The sequence below is a fragment of the Clytia hemisphaerica genome, unplaced genomic scaffold, assembly GCF_902728285.1.
Source record: "Clytia hemisphaerica strain Z4C2 unplaced genomic scaffold, Clytia hemisphaerica genome assembly, whole genome shotgun sequence".
NCBI classification, from domain to species: Eukaryota; Metazoa; Cnidaria; class Hydrozoa; order Leptothecata; family Clytiidae; genus Clytia; species Clytia hemisphaerica.
This window is the reverse complement of record NW_027103833.1, coordinates 8225-34443: the sequence shown is the minus strand read 5'-3', so window position 1 is coordinate 34443 and position 26219 is coordinate 8225. Positions and strand designations below refer to the sequence as shown.

Sequence of the window (26219 nt, the reverse complement as noted above, 5' to 3'; positions counted from 1 at the left end):
TGTAGGCCCGGTTAGTAGGGCATCATTCAATAAAATTTCAAGCGTCTAACCAATGAGAAGTACCGTGGTGATTTTGAAAACATTTCTTGCTGTCTTCACTTTGATCCATGTCAACGGGGTCATACATTTGCTGTTTTGCCCGCTCGTTTTCAACACGTTACTTTTCGCTTTTGCTGGGCCTTCACGCCCAACGGGCTTCTTGTTTACTCTAGTCTACACACACAGGCCTTACTCTTGGTCTATAGGCACTGCTATAGGCGGCCACTAGTAACCCCCACCGGGAATTGCTTATTAATAGGTTTAAAAGCATAATATACAACTAGATGTTTGTCAATAGAGATTTCAAATAAAAGAATGTTTAAAACACATCTGATTGGCTTGGGTTTCGAAACTCTCTATTGTTTCACTTAAACCTCAAGGCCGGTCTCCACCCCGTCTCCACTTACGCACGCTGTACTTTATCTATCAAAGCTTCCACGCTATTGGTCAAAAGAAAAATGAATCAATTCCATTAGCACGATCTGACGTAACGGTTGAAAAAAGTTGAAATGTGTTCAACTTTTTTTACAAGCGCACTTCATTTTTATGACGTAATCCTTTCTCCAAGCAAAAAGGATTGAAGCCAAAAAGTGCGATTGCAGCGCGCGCAAGTGGAGACCGGCCTTCAGTGCGAGTTTTACGTTCGAAAAAGAGGAAGATATGACGTAGTCTACATTTACTCCATTTTACAATCCTTGATTCTCGTAATATTTCACACAATCCAAATAAGCATCCAAAGTTACATGTTGAGCACTGCAATATTCCTTGAAAATGTTCTCTGTCAAGATACCACCATAATTAGATTTCATATGCGTCATGTATCGTACCCAAGTTGAGTTTTTGAAAGTAACAAGATTTTGAACAATACCTTGTATCGCCTTCATTGAAATTCTTGCACCATAACACTCGGAAAATGTATATTCTTTTTCCCATAAAGCTTCACCATGTGCTGAAAGTTATATAAATATATGTTATAAGGCGATGCCAATTTAATTTGTTGTTTTACGGGCCAAGCCACCCCAAACAGAGGGCCGGTCGGCGAAAAAATAAAAATAAAAGTAGAATTTTACCTAGTATAAATCTTCTAAAAAGGCAGCAAAAAATACTTCCTCTTGACAAAAGTTCGAAATAGAAAATAAAAAGACACAAAAGCTCGAATTCATGGATAAATTATTGAAAAATTTAACATGAAATTCTCGAAACCTTGAAAAAACAACAAAATTTTTGAAAATTTGTCAGCCTGTAAAGCAATGAAAATAAAAATGTACTGCCAAAATCAATTTTATTTTTATTTTTATTTTTGGAATTTCAGGGTCGGTCGGGCCCGTAAAACAACTAATCAAATTGGTCTTGCCTAAAGAAAATTCTGAACGAGAAAAATATATCCAATATTGTACGAGTGAAAGTGTGATACTGGTATATTGTCAACTTGAAAAATATCAACAAACTTTTCCCTCTCCATTTGTAGCTGGGAGACCCGTCTACTCTGTTCGTGTGATTTCGAAGTATAACATTTAGTTAAAACGAATACCTTATCGGGGAAAAAAATGTCGGAATTTAATTTAGTCGGGGTTTTTTTTCGTCAGGGAAAAATTTCGTCATCTAGAGGCATTTTCGTACGAAATTCAAACCAAATGTAAACAAATTCAAACTGGGTCAAAAATACCATACTCTCAATGAGTAGCTTCTAATGGGATATTTGCTTATGTTGTGTGAGTTTGAATGGAGAGTATGGATCTCCAGACTACTCCATTTGTGTCGCTTCTTTGTTTTTTTGTCACTTCCTGTATTTTGGTGAAATCAACATCAAAACATTCGACTCTTCAAAAATGATTCGAATGTTCATTAAAATATCAAAACATTCTTTAGGCTGCTGGCATCAACTAACGGATTCGTGCTCCTTATAGACCCCCCCCTGTTTTGACAACTTTTGAGAGAAAACATTCCTGAGTAAATTTTGGGATAAGATACAAAAGTAAGTACAAAATATGATCTCTCGCTTACCAGACCCCTTTTTTGAACGCGGTCTTGTATTTGTATTTGTATTGCTTATATTTTTCATGTTGATAATAATATTACTTTTATGATAAAGAAAGGAGACGCGTCTCAGGGTCGGATACAGGAGGTAGGCTATCTTATTCATGGAGAGTAATTAGTTTCCATATAAGGTAATATGATAATAAAGTACACTCTCCTTCATTGGTTAGAGCCTCCCTCTGTATCCGAGCCTGCGTCTCTTATGCTGGGGAACAGAATCAACAACAAGACGCCTTAGCGGCGTGAAGGCCCAGCGATTGTCTTACGCTTATGCGAAATACGCGTGTAAATTTTTTATCTGACTGTGTTTAATTTACGTAATTGCGAGGTACATTTTCTTTATGTCTGAATCTGATATTGGACGCTTTTTGTACTATTTTTCCTGTTACAACTACCTTTTATATAGAGGTTTAAAATTTGAACTAATTGATTAGGCACTTATAAAAGGGGTTCAATTATTTCGCTAGGTTGGTATACACAGGGAAATAAACTAAAATAATGTTTTTCCTTTGAAGAGATAATTATTTGTATGAGGGTGTTTGGAGTTTAAATCTCATAGTAGATCTTTAACAAGGGAACTCATAGGTAACCGACAATTAAAAAAAAATAGTACTACATATATACAGCTGCATAAACTACGCTTCAAAAAATTATAAAAATTTAATTAAAGTTACAAAACGCACCATAATAAACAATCCTTTAATTTTTCATTAAGTCTTAATCATATTGTTTTAATTGTTGAAAATAGCCAACATTTATTAGACGATGATCTCATATTTACTGAGAAATTTCAATGTTGACAATTTGGACAAAATTCACAAAAACAGTATGGCATTCTAATTTTGTTTAAGATTTCAATTAATAGTATACTGTATTAAAGCAAAGGTAGTCAAAAGATTTCCCACAAACAGTTAGTCGCATTAGCATCCCACCGAAATGCGTATCAAAGATTAATGCTGCCATTGCACTATATCGGTTACTTGACTCGGAAGCAAAAAAATGCATCACAAAACTTCTAATAGGATTCATGAAAAAATAAACTGGCGCTTTTTAATGAAATTAACATTTTTATGAGAAATTACCAAAATTTTGAGCCATAGATGAAAAAATTTGAACCGTGCCAACGTTGAAAACTAATTTGAAGAACAACTTCTCAAGAAAAAAATATTCAGGGGAGAAGACACCCACCTAGATCGACATGCACCAACAAATAGGCTATTTGCCCGGAATTTTTTCCCGACCTGAATATCTCCATTATGTTTTGAAAAAGAATTTTCCCATAAAACAATGAAATGTACGATTGAAGTAAGGATGGCAGGTGAAGCAAAGGATGGAATAGTTAAAAAAATTCAGACAATTTTGCAACTTCCTGACTCAAAATAATTGGAAAATTAAGAGAAATTATCAGTCGGTTGGACGACAAACACAAGTTATTTGAAATTGTGGCCTAAACCAATCTAGATATTGGTAAACAATGACTGTTAGCTGTAAAATTTGTAAAGTTATCGGTAACCGAACAAATCGCTACATGGAAGGTCACACATCTCAAATATCTTTGGTCGTTTTTAAGCATTCCATTTGCCTGGACCTTTAGACCTTCAAATGATACCAAAAGTGCAATCAAATCTACAGTATAATAGAGTTTCTTCAGGAAATTTGCAATTCAATTTGATTGTCCATTCTGTTTGATTGGATGATGATGATATTGACTCGAAAGTTTGACTTTTGTAGCGTGACCTGACCAATCCAACGTTTGCTCTGTTTTGTTTTTGCCATATATCAATTTTGTTTAACTGTATATCAATAAGTATTTCATACAATACATATATACATCTGTGATAAAATTCTACCCAAAGCTGATATGATAATCAGATTGTCATACTCATATAAAAGTTCAATAAGTTTCACTAAGTTTCACGGTGTTTCAGGCACAATAATGTTGAATACCAGACCCCCGCGCTCGATAGGATCGATCATCGGAACGGCTCGATGACGGATCGATATGTGATCGATGGATTACTTATCGATCCGGATAGGAGATCGATGGAAGATTCAGCCATTAAAAAGTCTTGAGTATCGATCCTTCGTTGATCCATTATCGAGCTAGTATTTCAATCGAGTATATCGATTCGTCATCGATCGTTAATCGATTCGTCATCGATCGTTAATCGATTCGTCATCGATCGTTAATCGATTCGTCATCGATCGTTAATCGATTCGTCATCGATCGTTAATCGATTCGTCATCGATCGTTAATCGATTCGTCATCGATTCGTCATCGATCGTTAATCGAGTATGCATCGATTATAAATCGAGTATGCATCGATTATAAATCGATTATGCATCGATTATGCATCGAGCCCGTAAATCCTCGAATAAGCTTATTTAATTTAATTAATGAGCTTAGGGCTCAGGCGAAATTCCGTAATCTAAACCTTCAAGCAGATGTTGAAAGTTTCCCCGACCTTTTCCCAGAGCTTTCTTAGCGTGTCGAAAGTACATCGGGTGCCAGATAAGTACCGATAAGTAAATCCGGTTTGACGTCATTAGATCAATATGGATTGATTAATCAATTTAAAAAAACGGTCGATATTTTGATTGGATCGATAGAGGTGTCGATAGGTAATCGATAGGTGTCGATAGGTGTCGATAGGTAATCGATAGGTGTCGATAGGTAATCGATAGGTAATCGATAGCGAGAAAGATCGATTAATATTAGAGCTCGATTTTTAGAAAGAGTCGATAGGGTCGATAAGATCGATGATAGATCGATAACTAATCATAAGCTTAAAAAAATCTTGAGTATCGATCCTCTATCGATCTCCTATCCGGATCGATAAGTAATCCATCGATCACATATCGATCCGTCATCGAGCCGTTCCGATGATTGATCCTATCGAGCGCGGGGGTCTGGTGAATAACATCAATGTAAACAATGGTAGTAAAAACTTGCATGAAGATCATAATCATCCGCCAGCATGATTCAACACCATTGACTTTTTGGAAATCTTATTTCCAGTCACCAACCATTTCATATTGATTTGTCTTGTTTTTCTGGTAAGAAAGTTGTTAGTTATACTTAGTTATTGATTGCTCACTTAATACTCGAGCAAATCTTAATATGAATCAAATAGTTGTGTAATGTTGGCATGAATGAAGAAACCAAGCTTCAACGTAAGTTTGTTGTTTTTTGGATGCAGGCATCAGCCATCTTTTGATTAACTTCCTTGGAATTAAATTGGAATTCCTGTCTTATCTTTTCGTTATCCTTTCCAGTCAAATACATTCAGTCGGGTTCATGTTGAATGTACTCCTGACTGTATTATATCTAACATTACATAATAACAGAATAATAATAGAACAACATAATGTATAATGCAGTAGTATAATATACAATTTGCAAACACCGTAGTATAATATAACATATTATATAATTCATTTAAACACGAATACATCCAGTCGGGTTCATGTTGAATATATGGAAGCTTTTAGCCTGTAAACCATAAAACCCGTGTGATGCGCGAACACAGGGGAGACCCTAGCGTAACAGCAAAGGGCTAATGAAAGGCCCATATGCTATCGCTGGGCCAAAAAGAATTTCTCAAATGTCTTACCATTAGCAAGTGTAAAATCCATATAATATTGTGTATAATCAGACAGCTCAAGATCTTTACTCAAAGTAAACATACGAAAGGCAGCATTATTTTCTTCAATAGGCGTGATGCTTGGAGACATCAAAAGAAAAGCCTTTGGTATTGAAAGTTGTGTATTTGGATAGAAAGAATCGTGAACGTTTTGAATTTTGATCTTGTCTTTATGCGCGTGTCCGTAAAGCTGTCCTGAAAAACAAAATATAGAATTTAATTATAATTATAAATAGGGGTAATCATAGGTTGTGACTTAATAATGCGCAAGCTTGGAGAAAAAACACCCCATATGCTAATCACAAACGATTGTCCAGAATGTATTCACGAAGCTTATCATAGTACACGTTTTTTTTTATAAGGAACCTAAACTTTGCTCTGAGTCTGGAGTTCCTTATTTTTACAGAGAATTTCAGCCTAAAAATTCCTTATCGAGTTCCTTATTTACATAGCTGCTAAGTTTGGATTCGAAAAAATTGGATTCCTTAAAACTTCCTTTATTTTTTGGACCATTTTCAGCCTCGAGTTCCTTATAAACGTGTTCCTTATAAAAAAACAACGTGTAGGGGGCCAAGCCTGGGGTCCCGTGACATCTTTTTTACGACCTAGCCATTTTTAGTCTATTCCAAAGAACAGTATATTTTTGAGAGGGAAAACTTTTTATGACCATAATAGTGACGCCATAGGCAAAACTGCAAGCGAAAATGAGGGGTAGGAAGATAACTGATTTTCAAAATTCAAAATAAACGAAAATGATTGATACCATATCTGAAAGAGCATGAGATTTCGAGCAACAAGTGATACTTTTATGGACCTACCTGGTTATGCATTTAACACATGTATAGTTGATATCTACTTGAGCGTGACCGTTAAAACAATCATTCGGAACACAAATAGTGACGATTTATTAAAATTAGTCGTTTGTTTTCATCATTGATTGTCCCCGTGCCCATTGGGGTGGTTTTAAGGGAGGGGATAGAAAGGAAAAAATATCTATCTCATCAAAAAATTTAGGTTTTATAGTTAAGCACCTTTGTGCAAAAAATCATAAATAATGAATGAGCCAATCTCGAGAAAAGCTAACAACTATGTTAGTAATTGGTAATTTGATTATTAAAAAATATCGAATTTGGCCTATTTCTCTATAAAAACACGTCGAGCAGCCAACACTTCATGTGTAAACACCACTGACCTTTATATAACCCTGGACCAAGCAATATCTGCCATCTTTGATTGGAGTTTTTTTGGAATTGGTACCCGAGGAGAAGCCATTGCAATGTTAAAAATTGACGTCTAACGCCGCTACATCATCAAAAGAATTTGAGGAAAAGTAGACCTAGCGCTCTCGATGTATTTACAGCGCTATCGAGTAGTGCCGCCATTAGGGTACCACTTTTCAAAAAACTCCGATCAAAGATTTTGCTTGGCTGGCATTGAGAAGCTTGGTCCAGGGTATATAAAGGTCAGTGGTAAACACTAACATTCTTCAGATTAAGCCTTCACGTGCAAAAGAACACCAATCTAATAAAACAATTGAGAAATTTGGCTAAAAAACATTAATGTATGCTTATAAATAGTGATTCTTATGGATAAAAATTTAAATTAGTATGAAATTTGTCATTCTTTTTTGTCGTTTTTTATGAAATTTGTCGTTCTTTTTTGTCAATTTTTAGTAATGCAGGAATTGTAAGATAGAGCAAAAAATCATAAAGAATGAACGAGCCAATCTCGAGAAAAGCTAATAGTAATAACTAAGCAATTGGTAATGTGCTTATAAAAAAATATCGACTTTAGCCATTGTTTCTGTAAAAACACGTCTAGCAGCCAAAAGTTTATGTCTAAACACAAATATTCTTCAAAATTAAGCCTTCATGAGTAAAAAATATCTATTTCTTCAAAAAATAGAGCGTAATTTGGCTAAGAAATCAAAATATAGAAAAATAAAAAAATAGAGTAATCTGGCTAAGAACATGTATGTATGCTTATTTAAATAGTGATTCTTATAGATAAAGATGCGTTTTTGAGCTGAAATTTATTTTTGCGAAAATCTACTTGAGCCATCTTTTACCTATGATGCTTCCCTACTTTCATGCAAAAAATCAGAAAAAAATAATGATAAAATATTCCACAAAGTCCAAAAAACACTTTTTTAGCCCTTTTTTGGCTGAAATTTACCCAAAAACTTGTTTTCCGAAAACCGGGCTCCGTCACATTTTCGGCATTGCCATTTTGCATCATTGTGCAAAAAATCAGAAAAAACTAACGAGCAAATCTCGAGAAAAGCTCATAACGAACGAACGAACGAACGAACGGACAACGGTTAATCTATAGAACCTCCACCGGGGTAGATCCAAAAAATGCATGGGAAAAAATTTTTCATTAAAACAGGCGGCACGCATTTACTACAAGCAAGATATAATGTGTGGTAAGTGTCTTTTTAAAATTTTTTTTTCTCTAGAATCACCACCTATTGCAGTTACTACACCAGGGAAGTAACTGTTTTCAGAAAAAAAAATTTAGGCACCAGGGGTTTCTACATTTACTGCACCAGGGTGGTAACTGTTTTCCAGGAAAAAAATTCAGGTACCACCCCCATTTTTGGGTGGAAATATCAAAAACACCATTCCTATGCAACTTTGTGACATTGTGTAGAAATATACTGTTTACTTTCACTTTCATTTAACAATGAAAGTACACCAACACATATAAACAGATATAAAACAAGTGATACTTTTATGGACCTACCTGGTTATCAAACTAATCAATGAACATTGAAACGATGAAACACATGAGACATAACTGGACAAAATACAAAAAAAATAAAGAAAAATCAAAGCATATCTATTGGAAGAAACTATCAACACTATTGAAAAAGATTTTTGAAAAAGAAATAAAAAAGCTATTAAACGCTTTTCTTTATAAAAACAATCCACTATCAGAAAAATGCAAAGCTTAATAAACAATGGGCTGCATGCATCCCCAAATTAGTTTTGATATAGGGGATGCGAATCGGGCTCTGATATCGCTTCCGAGAAAATTACCGAATAGCTATGTATTTTGCAGAATTTTGGCGACTTCTATTTTTCAAAAAAATTGATGTGTATTGTTTGAGTTATTTGATGACGTAAATAGAAATCAAATAAAGATTCAAATAAAAAGAACATATGGCTAGAAATCTCAGGGGCAGTGAGTTTACCAACTGACGGTATATGCGGCGAAAAAATTGGCTTTTAGAATCACACCCTTACAGTGCAGAAAAAAATCGGTGAAATTCATACCCTTACAGTGCATTTTTTCAGTGCAATTTTAAACTCTTTTAGAGCAAAAAAGATCAACATTTTCGAGCAAAAATTTGCATTTTTTCTAACATTGTGGCTTACAAGGTCACGCGATGCACTATTACAGAATGCTACCAGCAGACGTGAAGCCTTCATACGAGCTGATAAAAGAGATGTTGCTGAACTACTTCTGGTCGTCCGATATCAGAATGTTAAAGAAAGCTGAACTAGTCAAACTCAAACAAGAGGAATGTTCATCACTAGATGTCTACCTTGAAAAACTCGAAGAGCTAGTGTAGCAATTAAATTACAGCAATGAGCAGAAATTGGATTCACTCATCGCCGGACTGAATGAGGATTTACGAATATCAATCATTTTAAAGAGATTCAAAACCTTCAGTGAAGCAGTGGCTTACATCAGATTAGAGAACGCGATCAAGCCGAATTACAATGTGAACTCCACCAAACTGCTCAAAGAGCTGAACGAAAAGATCGACAAATTAGCAGCTGACGCGTGTACTATCCAATCTTCCAGTGCAACGCCAAGACGAGTGTCATTAAATGAGTACGCTGATGAAAGAGATCTCGATGAACAAGTATTCGAGATGATCGAACAAAAGGTACGAATGATAATGCCTCAAACAATCAATACGCTTGACCGACCAAAATTTGCATCATCAACAGACGGAATGAGAAAGATCGAAAGAATGCAAGCCAAAATCAAGAATCTCAAGCGACAACGGAACAGACCTCCTCAACAAAATAGAAGAATCTCCTTAGATGGACGCCGCTACACTTCAATGCAAACGCTGGTTAGAGACCAGAAACCTCGAGAATCCTCAAAAATTTACCCACAACCAAATATTATCTACCGACCACCGACAATTATTCGCCAACCGCGTAAGACATTTATACAACCACCAAAGCTTCAACCGCCACCTATCATTATCGAAGTTCACTCACCACCGAGAGTTCATTACCGACCACCAAAAATTATTCAACGACCACGTATAACATATCAACAACCACCGAAGTTTCATTCACCAAGCGAAATTGTTTATGAACCGTCGAAACTTCACCCGTTGTCAAAGATTACAAACCTGTCTCCAAAGATATGCCATCTTCCGCTAAAGAAATCGCAAGAAATGATTCAACATTCATCTAGAATTATTCAAACCCCCTCCAAGGTTATCCATCAGCCACCATATAATTCACAGCATTTGTCAGAAATTGAGAAAAAACTGTCCAAGAATATTGAAAAGTCTTACAGAATAACCCAGTCCGAGAATATTGTAAAGCCGTCTAAGATTGTTAAAAAGCCGTCCGAGAGTGTCAAAAAGTCATCCAAGATTGTCAAAAAGTCATCCGAGATTGTTAAAAAGTCATCCGAAATTGTGAAAAAGCCGTCCGAAATTGTCAAAAAGCCGTCCGAGATTGTCAAAAAGCCGTCCGAGATTGTTAAAAAGTCATCCGAAATTGTCAAAAAGCCGTCCGAGATTGTTAAAAAGTCATCCGAAATTGTCAAAAAGCCGTCCGAGATTGTTAAAAAGCCGTCCGAAATTGTCAAAGAGCCGTCCGAAGTTGTTGAAAAACCGACCGATATTATCGAAAAACCGTCCGATATTATGAAGAAGCCAACCGAGAGTATTAAAAATCCATGTTGTAGTGTTCAAGAGCCGTCCAAGAATATTGAACACCCGTCCAATAATATTCCGAAATCATATGAGAGTGTTCAAATATCCACAAAACAGTCGACAGAATGTATGAGGTTTCAACTGAAATGCCGAAAATACCAGATAAATCGAAGCAGAAACAAGATACAACTGAGTCTGCTACTGAAAATGATTTTACCAACGTTGTACATCCTGATTATGAATATCATATCGTTGATAAATCTTACAATACAATACCAAGTGAAAAACCAGCAGCAACCAAAAATCAGTGAAAGAATTCTCAACGATGATAAAATATACGACCAGAAAAACCAATGGCACAACCGAAAAATCTACGAGTACAAGAAAAGAATTTCTGAAAAACAACAAATTTATCCCAGAAACAAAAATAAACTTCGTTCATTGTGTTGAGTACTCAATACTTAACCATGCTTGATAAAGTTGATATTTAATGAAACACGAATATTTAAAGAACTGCACAGAGCACCAAACCAAAAAAAAAAAAGTTACATCGAGTCAAAATTGCGTACATTGAGAAGGACAGTTAACCGACTACAACCAAGACAAAAATTAGCGCAGAGAAATTTTTGAATAAATTCCGAGATGTCGAATAGAATGCAGATATGTTTACCGAATGAAACTAACAATTACCTAAAGACTGAAATGTTAAAAGAGAAACTGAAATTGAACAAATAGTTTATTGATTTTATGAAATTTTTAAGAGATGAGTTTATGTAATATTTATGAATCAGACGATAATTTGTAATTTAGTTGTTTTCAGATAAAATATTTCAGCATTAGAAAATTGTTAACTATACGTAAAATTTGATATATAAAGAACCGACATCAACAATGAAAACAACTTGAAGACCTGCAAAGATGAAAACTTGAAATGCAGTCCAGTGAGAACGTCACTGTCAAACAATGAGGATGTGGAGTCATATCAATGTACTAACTAAAATCCAGAGAAGAATAAACCCTTTGAAACAGTTTTGAAAACTCGATAAGTAAACAACCACAATTGAGCACTTAATTGCACCAAAACATCAGCACAAAAGCAAAAGCATTAAAAAGTTAATGATTCCTGAAAGAAAGAAGTAAGCGAAACCACGATCCCAATTTTTTTTTTGAAGTGACGAGGACGTCACTTGTCGAACGTCGGAGATGTGAAGCTAGTAAACTAATCATTGATGAATAATGCAAACAGAGACTGGGACTAAGCCAACACGATATTAATGAACTGAAAGATGAATAGAAATCAATAGAGTGGAGCTCAGACCCTCGAGCCCAGACCCCTGAATAGGGCGAGCAAATATGAGCGAGTAAAGGAAAGAAATCAAGGACTTGGAAGGGAGAGCTCGAAGGAAGAAGACTTGGAAAGCAGAGCTCGAAAGGAGAAGGACTTGAAAAGGAGAACTTGAAGGAGAAGGACTTGAAAAGGAGAACTTGAAGGAGAAGGACTTGAAAAGGAGAATTCGAAGGAAAAGGACTTGGAAGGAAGAGCTCGAATGAAGAGGACTTCGAAAGAAGAGCTCAAAGGAAAAGGACTCGAAAGGAGAATTTGAAGGAGAAGGACTTGAAAGAGAACTATCGTAAATCACACGCCAGAGTTACTAATTTACTGATGTTATTTACACTTGTTAGAAAACGTAGTATTAATTGGAAAAATATCTAAATTCCCTTCGTCACAGAAGCACAGTGTTACAGCAAAAAATGGTTGAGCATGGGGGGCAGCGAGCAGAAAGATGTAAACAGAAGCGGAACAAAAGCCGAAAAACGATGGATTATGGAGTATTTGATGCTATTTTGTGAATAATTCTTTACGTCAATATTGTATTGAAGCTTAAGCAAACTTTGAAAATGCTGTTTATGTCACTGTGCCAGAACGGTACTTCGATATGTATGTACGCCGAAGATTTTCAGCCTCATATTATGAACAGACTCGAACACTCTCTCTACTAATACCACCATGGCACGCTGTACCGTATTGATGTTGAACGCAGGAGCATACTTTGCTCAAATCTAAACTGAACAAACTTTTTGACTTTTTAGAACCAGACGTCCAATAAAATACAAACACAAATGTTGTACCTACCTGTGAAGTGAAAAGTTTTTAACCATGTTGACGGTTGTTACAACAGGACACAGTATCTGAAATTCCCATGGCCTTTATTTTCAAAACATATGGATTGAAGACAAGATGAATCTGTTTTTATGGGAGTGAAACAAACACACTTGTTGAAATACAAAGTCTGGCACTACTTTAATTAGATCAATTTATATTTCGTAGAAATTACCTTAAGAGTATGAATTTATGCGAGGACAAATTAATGCAGAATTAATTAATACAGGATTAATTAATTAGGCCCTAATTTGTATTATTTAAATTTATCAATTCTTCAGCAATTCACCTAGATTAATTCTTCGTAATAATTCATTCAACCATTAATTTATACTCACGGTTGGGCATCCACTATCCACAAAATTTAAGCTTTTCGCAATAAGGATTATTTTCGTGTTTTCCCACGTTAAGTTATTTTCAAAAAGTGATAAAATAAGTTTTGGTATTTTTATGTATTAACAGTCATTTCGTTGAAGAATCTCTGCTTTCTTGCTTGCCAGGGAAGTGGAAGTGGATTACACAGCAATAGAAGAAATTGTGTACAGTGGCGGATTAGATGATGTCTTAATATTTTCATGGTGACTAACTTTCGCTGAAGGCCCTTTTTCAGATTTTCTTAGGATTTTATTTTATTGTCTTTCGTAGATAAGAACAAAGGCTGTGAAATCCGGGAAATTTTTAATCACTGGAAATTAATACCTTTATTAAAAGTATCTGATTCAACTGCCAATTTTGAGAGCAACTATTAAATTCATATCTTTAGTAACCATGAAGAAATTTTATTTTAACTGAAAACTTTTTGCAGAAACACGTATAAAGATTGTTAAAGTTTTTCAGATAATTTTCAGTAACCTTTGATACAAATAAATTATATCTACAGTATGCCACCAGTCCAAAGTTACTTACTCTTTAAATTTCAAATCAAATGACTGAAATTCTATTCAATTTCATTTTGGAATTCACATTCACCTTTAATCTGCATTATGTATTCTTTATGGAAGGGAAGCACTTTCAGTTTCACAGTACACATTCTTATGTTAGGGTTTTCAAAAGTGATTTTTATCTGGTGATTGAAGAAAATCAACTTTGATATCATTCTAGTTCTTAACATGTTGCGAAACCTGTAATGGTTTTAATTTAGTTCAATTTGCATCAGAAAGTGTAGTGTTTTTTTGGATTGACACTTTCGGTATGTATGGATCTTACTGAGAAATTTGTAACCGCATCGGCTCGTGTTTCTTAACTTTAAACAGCTCTAGTAACATTGAGCACTTTTTATGAAGACTCATTTCACCATTTTATAGTCTGATTATGATTCCCTTGCTCTCTTCATGGCTAAGTTCCTCTGGGCTAATATCTGCTATCGGCGGGGCATTCATAGCGACAGCTACTTGCTAGTAAATAGTGATTCTTATATAGATAAAGATTCGTTTTTCAGCCAGAAAAATAATAAGTGTTTCTAGAAAACTCAAACCATCGCACTTTAAGGTGACATTTCCTTTGTTTAGAAAAAATACTGATTCTTATAGATAAACATGCGTTTTTTTGAGCCAAAAAAATCTGCTTGAGCCATCTTTTACCTATGATGGTACCCTATTTTCATGCAAAAAGTCAGAAAAAATTAATGATCCAATTTTTAAACCCGTTTTTTAGCCGTTTTTTGGCCCAAATTTTTCGAAAATCGGGCTCCGTCACATTTTGGCCACCCACCAATTTGCACCTTTGTACCAAAAACCAAAAGATTCCTATGATTCAATCCTGAGAAAAGTTGGTAACAGACAAACGTACGGACGAACACAGGTTAATTTATAGGACCTCCACCCCACCGGGTTAGGTCCAATAAGAAAATTGAAAATACTAACAAACAACTGAAACTCGAGATGCCCTATATACTCAGATTTACATCCTACTATTTCCTTGTACAGGTCACGACAATTTATCACATAATAACTTTTTCCACAAACACAAAGTATTTTACAGTTTTCTGGACCCTTCTGTGGACCCTTTTGTACATCCATGTGTCTGTGCCCCATCAGGGCCCGCCCCAGTGAAAAGATTACTCAACAAAGCCCTCATTTTTTCACCCCAGTTAAGAAAACGGTCACCCCAGTCAGCCCCAGTGTCGCCAGTGGAAATTCAGATGGTCTCTCTCACCCCAGTGATAACACAGAAAAGTGAAAATACGATGAAAGAACAAGAAATCTTTTTTACCCCAGTGGAAAAATATTATATGATAGTTGTCCCGACCTAGCCTGTTAGACGAAAACCGCTTTTTTATCGCGATTTAACGTCTGTTAAAAACAAAGAAAAAAATTGGTTTGTGGTAAGGCACTGGCTAGTCCCGACCGAGAGGGCTTTAAAGTTTTGACTTGCACCCATTGAATTTTTCGGTACTCAATCGGGGTACAGAGACAGGGGTGTTTCCAGGTGTTTCTGTACACTGTAAATGTCCTGTGCGAAGCTTAGTGAATATCTATAGCATTGAATTGAAGACTTTGCATTGCAAATCTTTCGTTGAATCCATATGTTGACAAATCAATACAATAATATTGTTAGTTCGAGAGTTTTTGATTTTGTTTATGTTTAGATGTGTGGGAATTCCGTCCTACTTATTCCCTTTCGAAAACAAAGTTGGGAAAAACTCCAATTACTGGTACTGATCATTTTCGTTTATTTTGACTTTTGAAAATCAGTTATTTTCTACTCCACATTTTCCCTTGCAGTTTTGCCTGGTCATAAAAAGTTTTCCCGGGCCTAATCCACGTCTTCCCTCTCAAAAATAATACTGTTCTTTGGAATAGACTAAAAATTGCTACGTCGTAAAAAAGATGTCACGGGGCCCCAGGCTTGGCCCCCAACTATAAAACTCGACAATTCATTCAAACTATATAAGTACAAAATTATGATAACGAAATAGGTACTCTGAAATAATAGTATACCTATGATGATGTCAGAGTAGTTGGAAACAAGTTGGATGTATTTCGTTGTGTAATTCTTCAGCCAATAACTCCCTTCATTTCCATACGTTGAAACACTTGAAAATGTGAAAAAAGGGAATATTTTATTTGTTGAAGCCGATCACGTTCACACGCTGCCGTTATGTTTCGCTCCGAAATGAAATGAAGCCATTCTATTGGTTACATTTAAGCTTTACGTCACTTCTAACCAGTAGAATGGCTTCATTTAGTATCGGAGCGAAACAGAACCGTTACGTGCGAACATGGTCACAGGCTCTTCAAAATAAATTTAGTTATTCAAGTAAAGTTGGAAAGTAGGAGTAATTTCTTAGGTTTCTTAGTTGTGGGTAGCACTTGATTTTTAACGTCGAACGCTTAAAAGTAACATTCACTGCCAGATTCTTAAAAATAAATGAAGGAAGAAAACAAATCAAAGAACAGTGCTTCCAGGTGCTTCATGTACTCCTTTTTCTTGCCTGGAAATTGTTTAGGATTCCTCTCTCTAAGACTCTAACTATTCTTCATTGGGTTTAGTGTCTCACTGAAATCCTTGCACAACTAACATAAATCAGATCTGGTAAAGCCTTTTATCCCTTTTCATTAGCTTGTAATACCTTAAGCGGATCAATTTTCGTGTGGATTAATTTTCGCGGTTTTCGCGAATTTTGGCCATTTTCGCGTCCAAGCGAAAATTTTGAAGGCCTTTGATTCGCGAAAATTAGTCCACACGAAATTATTTCAGCCATAAGAACGGAATTAACTACTTAATCCCTGCATTGCAAGACGGGTAAATTAGTTTATATAGGCCTTTGATTCGCGAAATTTTATCCTCTTAAGGCAGTGAAGTAGAAATATTCCAGTTCAACCAAGACCCGATGGGGGTGGGCTACTAGGGTTGAGGGATGCTGGGTATGTGCGTGCCGGACCTCCAAACCCTGACCCTTAGAGAGACTGAGTTTTGCTGAAGAGGTGACTCTTAGAGAGAATTTAAACAAGCAACATGCTGAATGGACCATTCATCCTGATGATGAAAGTTAGATAGCAATGCGAAAAGAAAAATGAAAAAGATCAGTCAGAAAATATAGCGTTTAGCGAAAATACACTTAACGCAATAAATTCATCCTTGATTGCTGATGGGGGGGGGGAGAGGGAAGGGTTGTAGGGAAAAAATAAATAGGTTCTGGTTGCAAAAATCAGTTTTATTTACAATTGAATCATGCTTGATGGTGAGCATTGTTATCAATAATGTTGTTGTGTGAAAAACATAGAAATATAAGGAAAAAATCCGATGAAAATCTGCAAAAACGGCGATTTCCGGCATTTTCAACCGGAAAAAAATCACAAAAAACTAAAAATGAAAATTCGAGAAAATGTTAAAAAACGGTTTTTCCGACATATTTCCGGCATTTTCGGCTGGAAAAAAAATGTTTTTCGAAAATAGGGCTCCGTCACATTTTAGGTATTGTCATATTGCATCAGTGTGCAAAATTTCATAAAAAAACATAAAGTAAAGCTCAAGAAATTCAAGGAATACTGTCTTTCCGGCGAAAATAGGTTGTTCCGGCGACTTTTAAAATAGTTCCGGGTTCAAAATTCAATTTTATTGAAAATTGAAACATGCTTGATGGTGGGCATTGCTATTAATAATGTTTTTGAATGAAAAAACAACCAATTATAAGGAAAAAGTCCAATGAAAATCTAGAAAAACGGCGATTTCCGGCATATTTCAGCCATTCCCGCCGGGGAAAATTTTTTCTCAAAAATCGGACTAGGTCATGTTTTGGGCATCTTTGAGCAAAAAACCAGAAAAAATTAATGATGAAATCTCGAGAAAATGCTGAAAAACCAATTTTTCCGGCATATTTCCGCCATTTTCGCCCGGAAAATTTTTTTTTTCGAAAGTCGGGCTCCGTCATATTTTGGTCATTGCCATTTTGCATCATTGTGCAAAAAACTAGAAAAAACTAATGAGCCGATCCCGAGAAAAGCTGGCAACAGACAAACGAACGGACGGACGGACAGGGTTAATTTGAAGGACTACCTTAAGGTAGGTCCAAAAAAATTTTCTCCCACTTACCCACCCTAAGAGAAACTTTTTTACAATTTCCTAAATATCGTGAATTTTCCGACCCTTAGAGAGACTGAAAATTTCTGATTTTTAGAGAGACTTTGAAAAGCGAAAAACCTGACCCTTAAGGTACGCACATACCCAGCACCCATTTTTGCCGAAGTACCCCTCCTGGGAACCAAGAAAACCGTGATATGTGATGATATAAAATTTGTAGAAGAAAATAATAAAATATGACAAAAGAGCAGTATATCTACAAGGCATAATTACCCTGGAGGGATGTGACCAGTCACAATAACTCTCTTGTTTGACTTCGAAGCATTATTGAGACTATTTTCCAGCCACTTTATTTGCATATCTCCAATATATGTAATATTTGGATTATTTTTGAAGCACTTTGTATTCCAATAATTGGTGTTTAATGTGATAATTTGAACCAACTCTAAATAGAGAGAAAAAGGAACTTATGCAAAATTATTCTCTTCAAAATTATACTATACTTAAATTCACTAGATAAGCAAACACCTTCATAAATGTATTTGTAAATTTGTAAATGCATTTACAGTTGAATTTCCATAACTCGAACTTCTATATCTCGTATTTCTCTTTGTTTCGAACAAGTTCTCTAGTCCCTTCAGTAAACAAGCACCTGAAGACCAATTTCCATAACTCTAACAAATACGTGTTCCCCTTGCAGGTTCGAGTTATGGAGACTCCACTGTACTCGAAGGTCTCGAATAAACGTTCCCCAGGTTATTAATTTTCGAAAGTTATTAGCACCCTCCCCCAATTTATTTATTTTTTGAAATGGAGATTATGGAGACTTCACTGTACTCTAAGGTCTCGAATAAACGTTCACCCGGTTATTAATTTTCGAATGTTATTAGGACCCCCCCCCAATTTATTTATTTTTGAAAATAATTTCCAGCTATCAAATTAAATTGTTCTAAAAAGCCTGGTTTTAGTATAATAATTACTTTAATATGGGGGACTTTATTAAGCAGTTTTTCCCTAATTTCCCAAAAAAAACAACAGCAATTCCTGAAATCTACATCTACGCCAAATTTATGGCCTTTTGGACATGCTATATGTAATACTCACCCTTGACTATTTTAAAAATCCACCAAAAACAGTATGAAAATCACCTACCTGACACATGGGCAACATAGTAGCCACCTTGTAAAAATGTTTCATTAAAATCTTTAGGACTGTTCAGTTCTGACATAACTGTTGCTTTTGGGAAGATGTATTTCCGCAGTTCATTTACCAAATCTCCATAGAACAAGTCAGGATTTTCTGTTGGTGGATTATAATGGACGGGTAAATCATTATTCCCTATAAAGGAGATCACAATGTCCTTCAAAACACCAAATTCTATTTTAGGCTTTGCGAGAATTGAAAAAAAATAAATTGAATACAGATAGTTCTAATTTTTTTTAACCAACACAATGAAATATCAAATCTACAATCAGCGCCGAAATATTTCGCAAAAAAGGGGAATTCTCTCAAAACTTTAAAACCGCAAGTGATTGTTAAGTGCTTTGAAGTACAATTCAGAAGAAGAGTTTTAACTCAGAGTTTTAACATTAGACTTAAAAATGTTCCAATAAGGCTGAAATTATAGTCTGGGAGCCACTTAACCCCTTCCAAATCAAAAAATCCGATTAAGGAAAGTGGAGATACTGAAACTGCCATTCTCGGTTCGACCTGCTTCGACTTTTAAATTCTAAAAAACTTTAAAATCCCAAAATTGCCAATATATTTCCGTGCTGATTGTAGGGGGGGGGGCATACAGGGTTTGTGATTTACGAAATAACGAATAATTTAGCCAAAATTTCCGAAATTTCGTAAAAAAATACTTGCCAATTTTTTGGGTATTTTCCTTGTTTTGACTAATTTCCGATCAAATTTTGATTATTTTCATGTATGAATTCCGAAAAAGGGAGATAAAAACTTTATAATACCCAAATTTCGAAGCAAAAATTCATGGATTTCCGATACCAAAAGAATTTCAGAATTCTGAAGTACCGAAGAAATTTTCCCCGATTTCCAATATTCCGAAGAAAAAAGGGTTGATTTCCGCAATTCCGAAATACCGTACGCCCGACATAGATACATAGATACGTAGATCTGTCACATTTCTAATTTGAGTGTAAAGGCATCAAATTACTTATTCAAATTATCACAGATATAACTCTCTGCTAGTTATTCTTTTTCTAAACACTTTTGAACACTCTTTTGTTTATGGAATTGTTACTTTTAAGTCATTACACGTTATTTTGTATGAAAAAACTATAACATAAGGCTTCGATGGCAAAAAATATTAAGATCAAGTTGTTTACATCTTAAGGCTTTATGGATGCTAGAACGGCAAATTTTTCTGGAAATTGCACAAGAAAGCACATACAATGGTGAATTTCAGAACATTTTAAGAACATTTTTATGCTTAAAACTCAAAAAGTTAAGAACATCTGAAAGCATAAAAAAATTAGATGTTCTTTTATAAAAACGTGTAATTACTAAATTTATCTCATACCAATGCTGAAAATGATTGGCAAACCAGTAGCTTCATAGAAGATTCTTGTGCTGTTGACAATTGACCATACTATGCTTTTGTATGCATCCACTTCAAAACTAGAGTAAGCATGAGCTGATTGATCACCTGAAAAGTTAATATTAAGTCATTATGATGTACTATGTCATGGTTCAAATTACATTAGTTTTTATTAGGATTTAAATATATAAAAATAGATCGAAGAAAAAGGAAAAACAAGCTACATGCTGCTTTTAGGCACTTTTCGGCCCAAATTTGCCCACAAAGTGATGACTCACCAGAAAAGCTGTTACCTTTTTAAGGGAAGAAATTTTGGTGGAAATTTAATTTGGCGGATGGCTGAAAAAGTTTTTTTGTAGGAAATTCAATTTGGTTGATCAGTGACAAAGCTAATTTTGGTAAGAACATAAAAAGAAAAAAATCAAATTTGTCAAGAACTTAATTTGGCGGATTTCAGACAAATCTGCCAAATTTTCTTCCCTTACTGTAAGATAGCAGACTAACGTCAGACAGACCAACGAACAATCAAAGATTAATTTAACGGACCTCTGATGTAGGTCCAAAAAGGATTATATTAGTGATGACAACCAATATTGCACTGAAGGCTTCTCAGGTTGATGGGTATCATTTGTAATTCATTCTTATTGATATGAATGAACCATGAGACAATTTTTTGACATCAATCTTCAAAACATTTTCCTTTTTTTGTTGAAATAACTTTTACCAAAAAATCTTGAGAAACCTGGTGACCTACCTGACAAAATGACAAATTCAGCTTTAGTGTCTCTATTCAGGTTTCCAATAAAATCTGCTGATGATTGTAACAATTTGTATGGTGAATCACATTTTATCCTGCCATAAGGAGCTGCCCCTTCTGTGTAATTGACTTTATACCTAAAACAAGTTAGGAGAATCTTATTCAAATGAAGCCAAATAAAACCTGCAAAGAGCAGGACCCCTCATTTTAAACATTCTTGTTGCCATACACTAAAAATATGAAACAAAAACAATTGAACAAAGACACAAAACAATGGAAAAGGTACAAGTACACATGATAGATACAACCAAACAAATGTACCCATTTTTTCGTTTTATTGCTCTGCACATCTGCCAATTCAAACCATTAACTTTTTCATTGTAATAAATGTCTAAATGGGTATCTGACACTTGGTAAAATTTTAACCCTGCTTCCAAAGTAGTTCGAGATTTTCTTGATGATGTTTTTGTTGATTGAATTCCAAGGTATGTAGTCGCTGATATTAGACAAATACACAGAATAACAAGCACAACGTTTATGATGACACAGCTTTTCTTGGAGCATAAACAGCAGGTTCTTGATTTGGAAATTCCTCCTTCATAGTTATCTGTTGACTGAAAAAGTGAAAATGTTGTTTGAAAAAAGAAAAAAGGTTAATGTATTTCTACTAGCAGACAAGAGCAAACACCCTTGCAATAGTATGCTATGTGCAATTGTTAAAGATTTTCCATAGGTACTAAATATAAATATAAACTTTTGACAGTTGCATGTCTCTCTTTGACTGAATCATCCAATACAACGTGAATATATGCCAAACTATTCAAGACCCAATTAATTGAACTGATCCAACCCATAAATTCCAAAGTTCAAAGTTACATTATTTATATTAGAAGGAGAGAAAGAGCATTGGGCGGGAAGAAAGGGGCGGATGTGGTGTCATAGTGGTTTTTGTAGTTGTTTGGTGTTAGGATATACAGTAAGCAGTCTTATCAAGCAAAGCTGAGAAAGCAATTACTTTTTATGTAACGATTTTGGAAATTCTCTATAAATCCAGTTGGTGTCAATTGAACTCCGAATCAATTGAACACAATCGAGCACAATCTAATGCTATCTGCTGCTATTCGATTGCCGAATGTAATCGAATCGTAATTGAATAATACCCAGGATTTGCTGTTCAATTGCTTCAATTACGTTCAATTTACTCAATAACATTGGCTCGCATATCAATCTCGTCTTGTGCTGTACTTACATGCTTGCTCTTATCTGATTTTCCAATGGCGTATTGGCCAGTCTGGAAATTGCGGCTTGTGCACCAGATATCTCCGGCGTAGATTTGAGGTTTGAGATTTGCCGCCTTCAACTTTTCCCAGTTAAGTTGGCGCAGCTCCGGCGAAACATTTCCCTCTTTTCCAGACTGGCGTATTGGTGGCTGCCCACGCTAAAGCCCTAAAGCTCCAATGGAGTGGGCTGATTTAATTGCAATCAATCTTATCAAACATTATCATAGTCGCACTAATTGATTCTCAATTGAACACAATTGAATATTACCCAGGAATCAGCCGTTCGATTGAGATACGATGCTTTCGACAATAGACTTTTTTATTTAAAGAGGCAGCCCTGTTGAATAATTATGTACTCCAGCATAAAAACAATGATACAGCCATGCATAATTACTGTATCATGCATATTTTAAAAATCATGCATGGCTGTATCATTGTTTTTATCCTGGAGTACATAATTATTCAACATGGCTGCCTCTTTAAAAAAAGGTCTAACAAATCACACTTGCTCGATCGCATGTCAATTACATTCAATTGGTTCGATTGCAATTTTTGAAAAGATTAAGTTAACATTTTCACAACAAAAATTTTATAATTGTGATACTTCATAATGCTATGAGAAGGGGTGTATAGAGGTGTATATCTGGTTCTCTCCTCAACAAGTATGGCAAGAAAGACTGGAAGGAGTCAGTGGCAGATTTTTTGGCTACATAAATCAAACGTATTTCAGTGAGATACTAGTCAGCTAGTGTGACTAACTGTCATACCAATGGTTTGTCATTGGGTGAACTCCCGGGGGCACTGACCTTGACGACCGACGGGGACGTGCCGCTGGAGTTTCAAAAGTCGATTCTGTCAGAAATTAAATTTGATGAAAAATAGACCCTGTCAGAAGAAAAATTCGATGAAAAACCTACCCTGTCAGATTCTACTGTAAAAACCTATACCCTGTCAGATTCTATCCTGAAAAACCTACCCTGTCAGATTCTATGTTAAAAACCTACTCTTTATACACGTTTTTCGCGTTTTTCGTAAAGTATAACATATTTTCAACATTTCCAGGCTAAAAAACTACAGCATTGCATAAACATTAAACCTCAATACCTGGAAAACCGACCAAAAGAATCGACGAGGAGAGTTATGAAATTACAAAGTAAACATATCTTTAATATTATTCAAAATCATCACTCTCTACTTCCACAAAATGTGTTTCAAAGCTAGAAAGGTCATACAATATTATTTCTATTTCTATTTCTATCCATTTATTTGCATAAGCCTAAAAAAGCTAACATCGCAAATATTTAACAAAAACTTGTTTATAAAAATAAAAAAGTATAAAAAGGAAGAAGAATATTATACAATAATAAATAGTTATACAATAATGAATAGTAATAAATAGTAAGACAGTAAAAATAATAAAAAAGATTATAGATGTACAAGAACAAATAGAACACGCTAAAGTTTCAAAAAACGTAATAATGAACGTAGATAAATTTCAGATATCCGTTTCCAGGATTACCGTAGGATCACATAAGATTCCGATTCCCGCTCTAGCATTACTGGTGCTTTTCCGGGATCATTCCGCTAGTTTTCCCGGACATACTGGCAGAAAAAAGTGAATTAATCCAAGCTGGCAAATCATAAAACGCAAAAAAGAAGTAATGATTTGATTATTTTTATAATCGGCCAACTTGTTTCATTGTTTTCAACTAGTCGGAACTAACTATCATCTGTTTTCAAGTGGCAAGTGGAATGTTATATATAGCAGGAATCGGAATCTTATGTGATCCTACGGTAAACGGTAAGGGTCTCAAAATCAGAACTGATGAAGTCTAGGTTTTAAAGGACTATTTTGAAAGTATAAGCTTTAAAACGATGCTTTTACAAAGAGGACGAGAGGATGTCAATGAGACTAATACAGAAGAGTTCAGAGTATTGTTCTGTTCTAAGCCTACAGTGGAGAATGTCTCAACGATATGGGAAGAAACAAAACATAACAGTTGAAATGAAAAATCTGAATCAAAATCTACAATAAAGTCTTGCAACATCTAGTAAAATCTGTTTGCCCCTCGCAGGGGTCTGCTCACTGCCGCGTCAAAACGATTTGCAAAAAGAACTCTACATGCAAAAACGGCAAAAACAGACCCTGTCAGACACACATCATGAAATTGCGCCCCTGTCAGATCAGGATTTTGCAATTTTAGATACCCTGTCAGTAATTCTGCAACACTGAAAAAGGTACCCTAACCAGCGGCACGTCCCCGTACCTATTTTTGCCTAAGTGCGGCTACTGCTGACAGGCAGACCAGAGGGAGCAGCAAAATAAAAAACTATTATTAAAATAATAAAAATAAGTTTAAAAGAGTAAATACATACTATCACTAATGGTGAGTTGCTGCTATCGTCACTGTCTTCCATGCTGTCAACAAAATAAACAGACATATGCTGAAAAGTTCTTTAAAAATTGAAAATTTTGTTGCCATGTGGAGGCACGTGGTAGACCAAATTTGGCGCTTTTTTTCTTGGTCACTATTGAGGCTACCATTTTCTATTTTCATTTGCCATTTCGCGATGTTTGATTGGTTAAAAATGACGTAATTACAATCTCAAACAAATGGCGGCAAATGTTGCCTGACTGCTGTCATCTCTGGTCATCAGATCATGTCTGGCTGATTTTGGGGACTCCGTGTCAACTCTGAAAGCTATAAACAATGACACAAATGATATGTATTTATAACATAATCACAATTGTAAGTTAGTAAGAGGTATTTTGTGTCTTCTTTTAGGCAAACAACAATGTTTGGAACAAAAAGAAATTATGCTTAGAGAATAGTTTGAGCTTCTACGTTTGAGCTTTCTTCTCACGATGCATGGACGAAAATCATAGCTATAGAATCTTTTTGAAAATAAAGTATTTAGCTACAGCCCAGACCTTTATTGACAGTTTAACTTCTCTGCTGGTGCAGATTCTATGGAGGCAGACTTAAAGTTAAAATTTGTCTTTTAAGAAGAGAATTAGGCGGCAATCAAAAATATGTTCCATTCGGGTCCTAGAACATCTTCAAAACCAGTCGGTTGGTCGGTAGTAAATTTTGTCGGATTTTTAAGATCTAGTAAATCCCGATGAATCAAGTCGGCAATCAACAGAATCTTATGCCGCCATCTTTAATTTGCCAAACTAAATGTGCGCGCGCATGATTGTGTTAACCTTAAAGCGGCCCTTAGTTTCGGCCCCCAGGGTATTGGCCCTACTGCGTTGCTGACTTTTGACATGAAAATGTCAATGAGGGTCAAGTAAACAAAAAATAATGATTTAAAGGCGTGCTTTGTTCGCCCGTGCCCGCCATTATGGGAAAAATCCGAACCTGCAAACAGCGCCCAAAAAAAACCGACGAGTTTCCGGTTTTTCGAATCAGGTTTTCTTTTTTAAATAAATAAACAGTCGGTCGGACGACCCGAACGCAACATATTTTTGATTGCCGCCTTACCCAGTTTTCAGAGCATGTCATAGTTGCCCCCAAGGCAAGGAAAATTTCCAACATAAAACTCTGCCCCTAAGGCCTAAGATCTGTTTCCCACCACAAAAAGCCAGAAAAACAGGTAAATATAGCCAGTTTTTAATGATTTTGCCCCTGAACTGTAGATATTATCAAAATTTTGCCCCTGATGCCCTTGAAAAGTGAGCAATCTCTGCCCTCGAGATCTCGATGATTTCTGCCATACTCTGAAAACTGGCTCAAAAGTATGTGGACACCAAGTTTTTTTATCTTTTCTCATGTACCGTCAACTGCTATAACGTGGGAAGATTGG

At 35.5% G+C, this 26219-nt stretch overlaps 1 protein-coding gene across 1 annotated transcript; it reads right to left on the bottom strand.

Moving 5' to 3' along the window:
* Nucleotides 1-660: 660 nt before the first annotated feature.
* On the bottom strand, nucleotides 661-24938 carry LOC136806860 (cyclic GMP-AMP phosphodiesterase SMPDL3A-like). Its single transcript, XM_067063430.1, has 9 exons — nucleotides 24786-24938; nucleotides 21451-21743; nucleotides 21127-21266; nucleotides 20355-20480; nucleotides 18968-19153; nucleotides 18089-18260; nucleotides 15733-15827; nucleotides 5691-5915; nucleotides 661-988 (listed from the first exon to the last, which is right to left on the bottom strand). The coding sequence occupies exons 1-9, from the start codon at nucleotides 24849-24851 to the stop codon at nucleotides 726-728; spliced, it is 1566 nt and encodes a 521-aa protein (XP_066919531.1). The 5' UTR covers nucleotides 24852-24938; the 3' UTR covers nucleotides 661-725.
* Between the last annotated feature and the right edge of the window lie 1281 nt (nucleotides 24939-26219).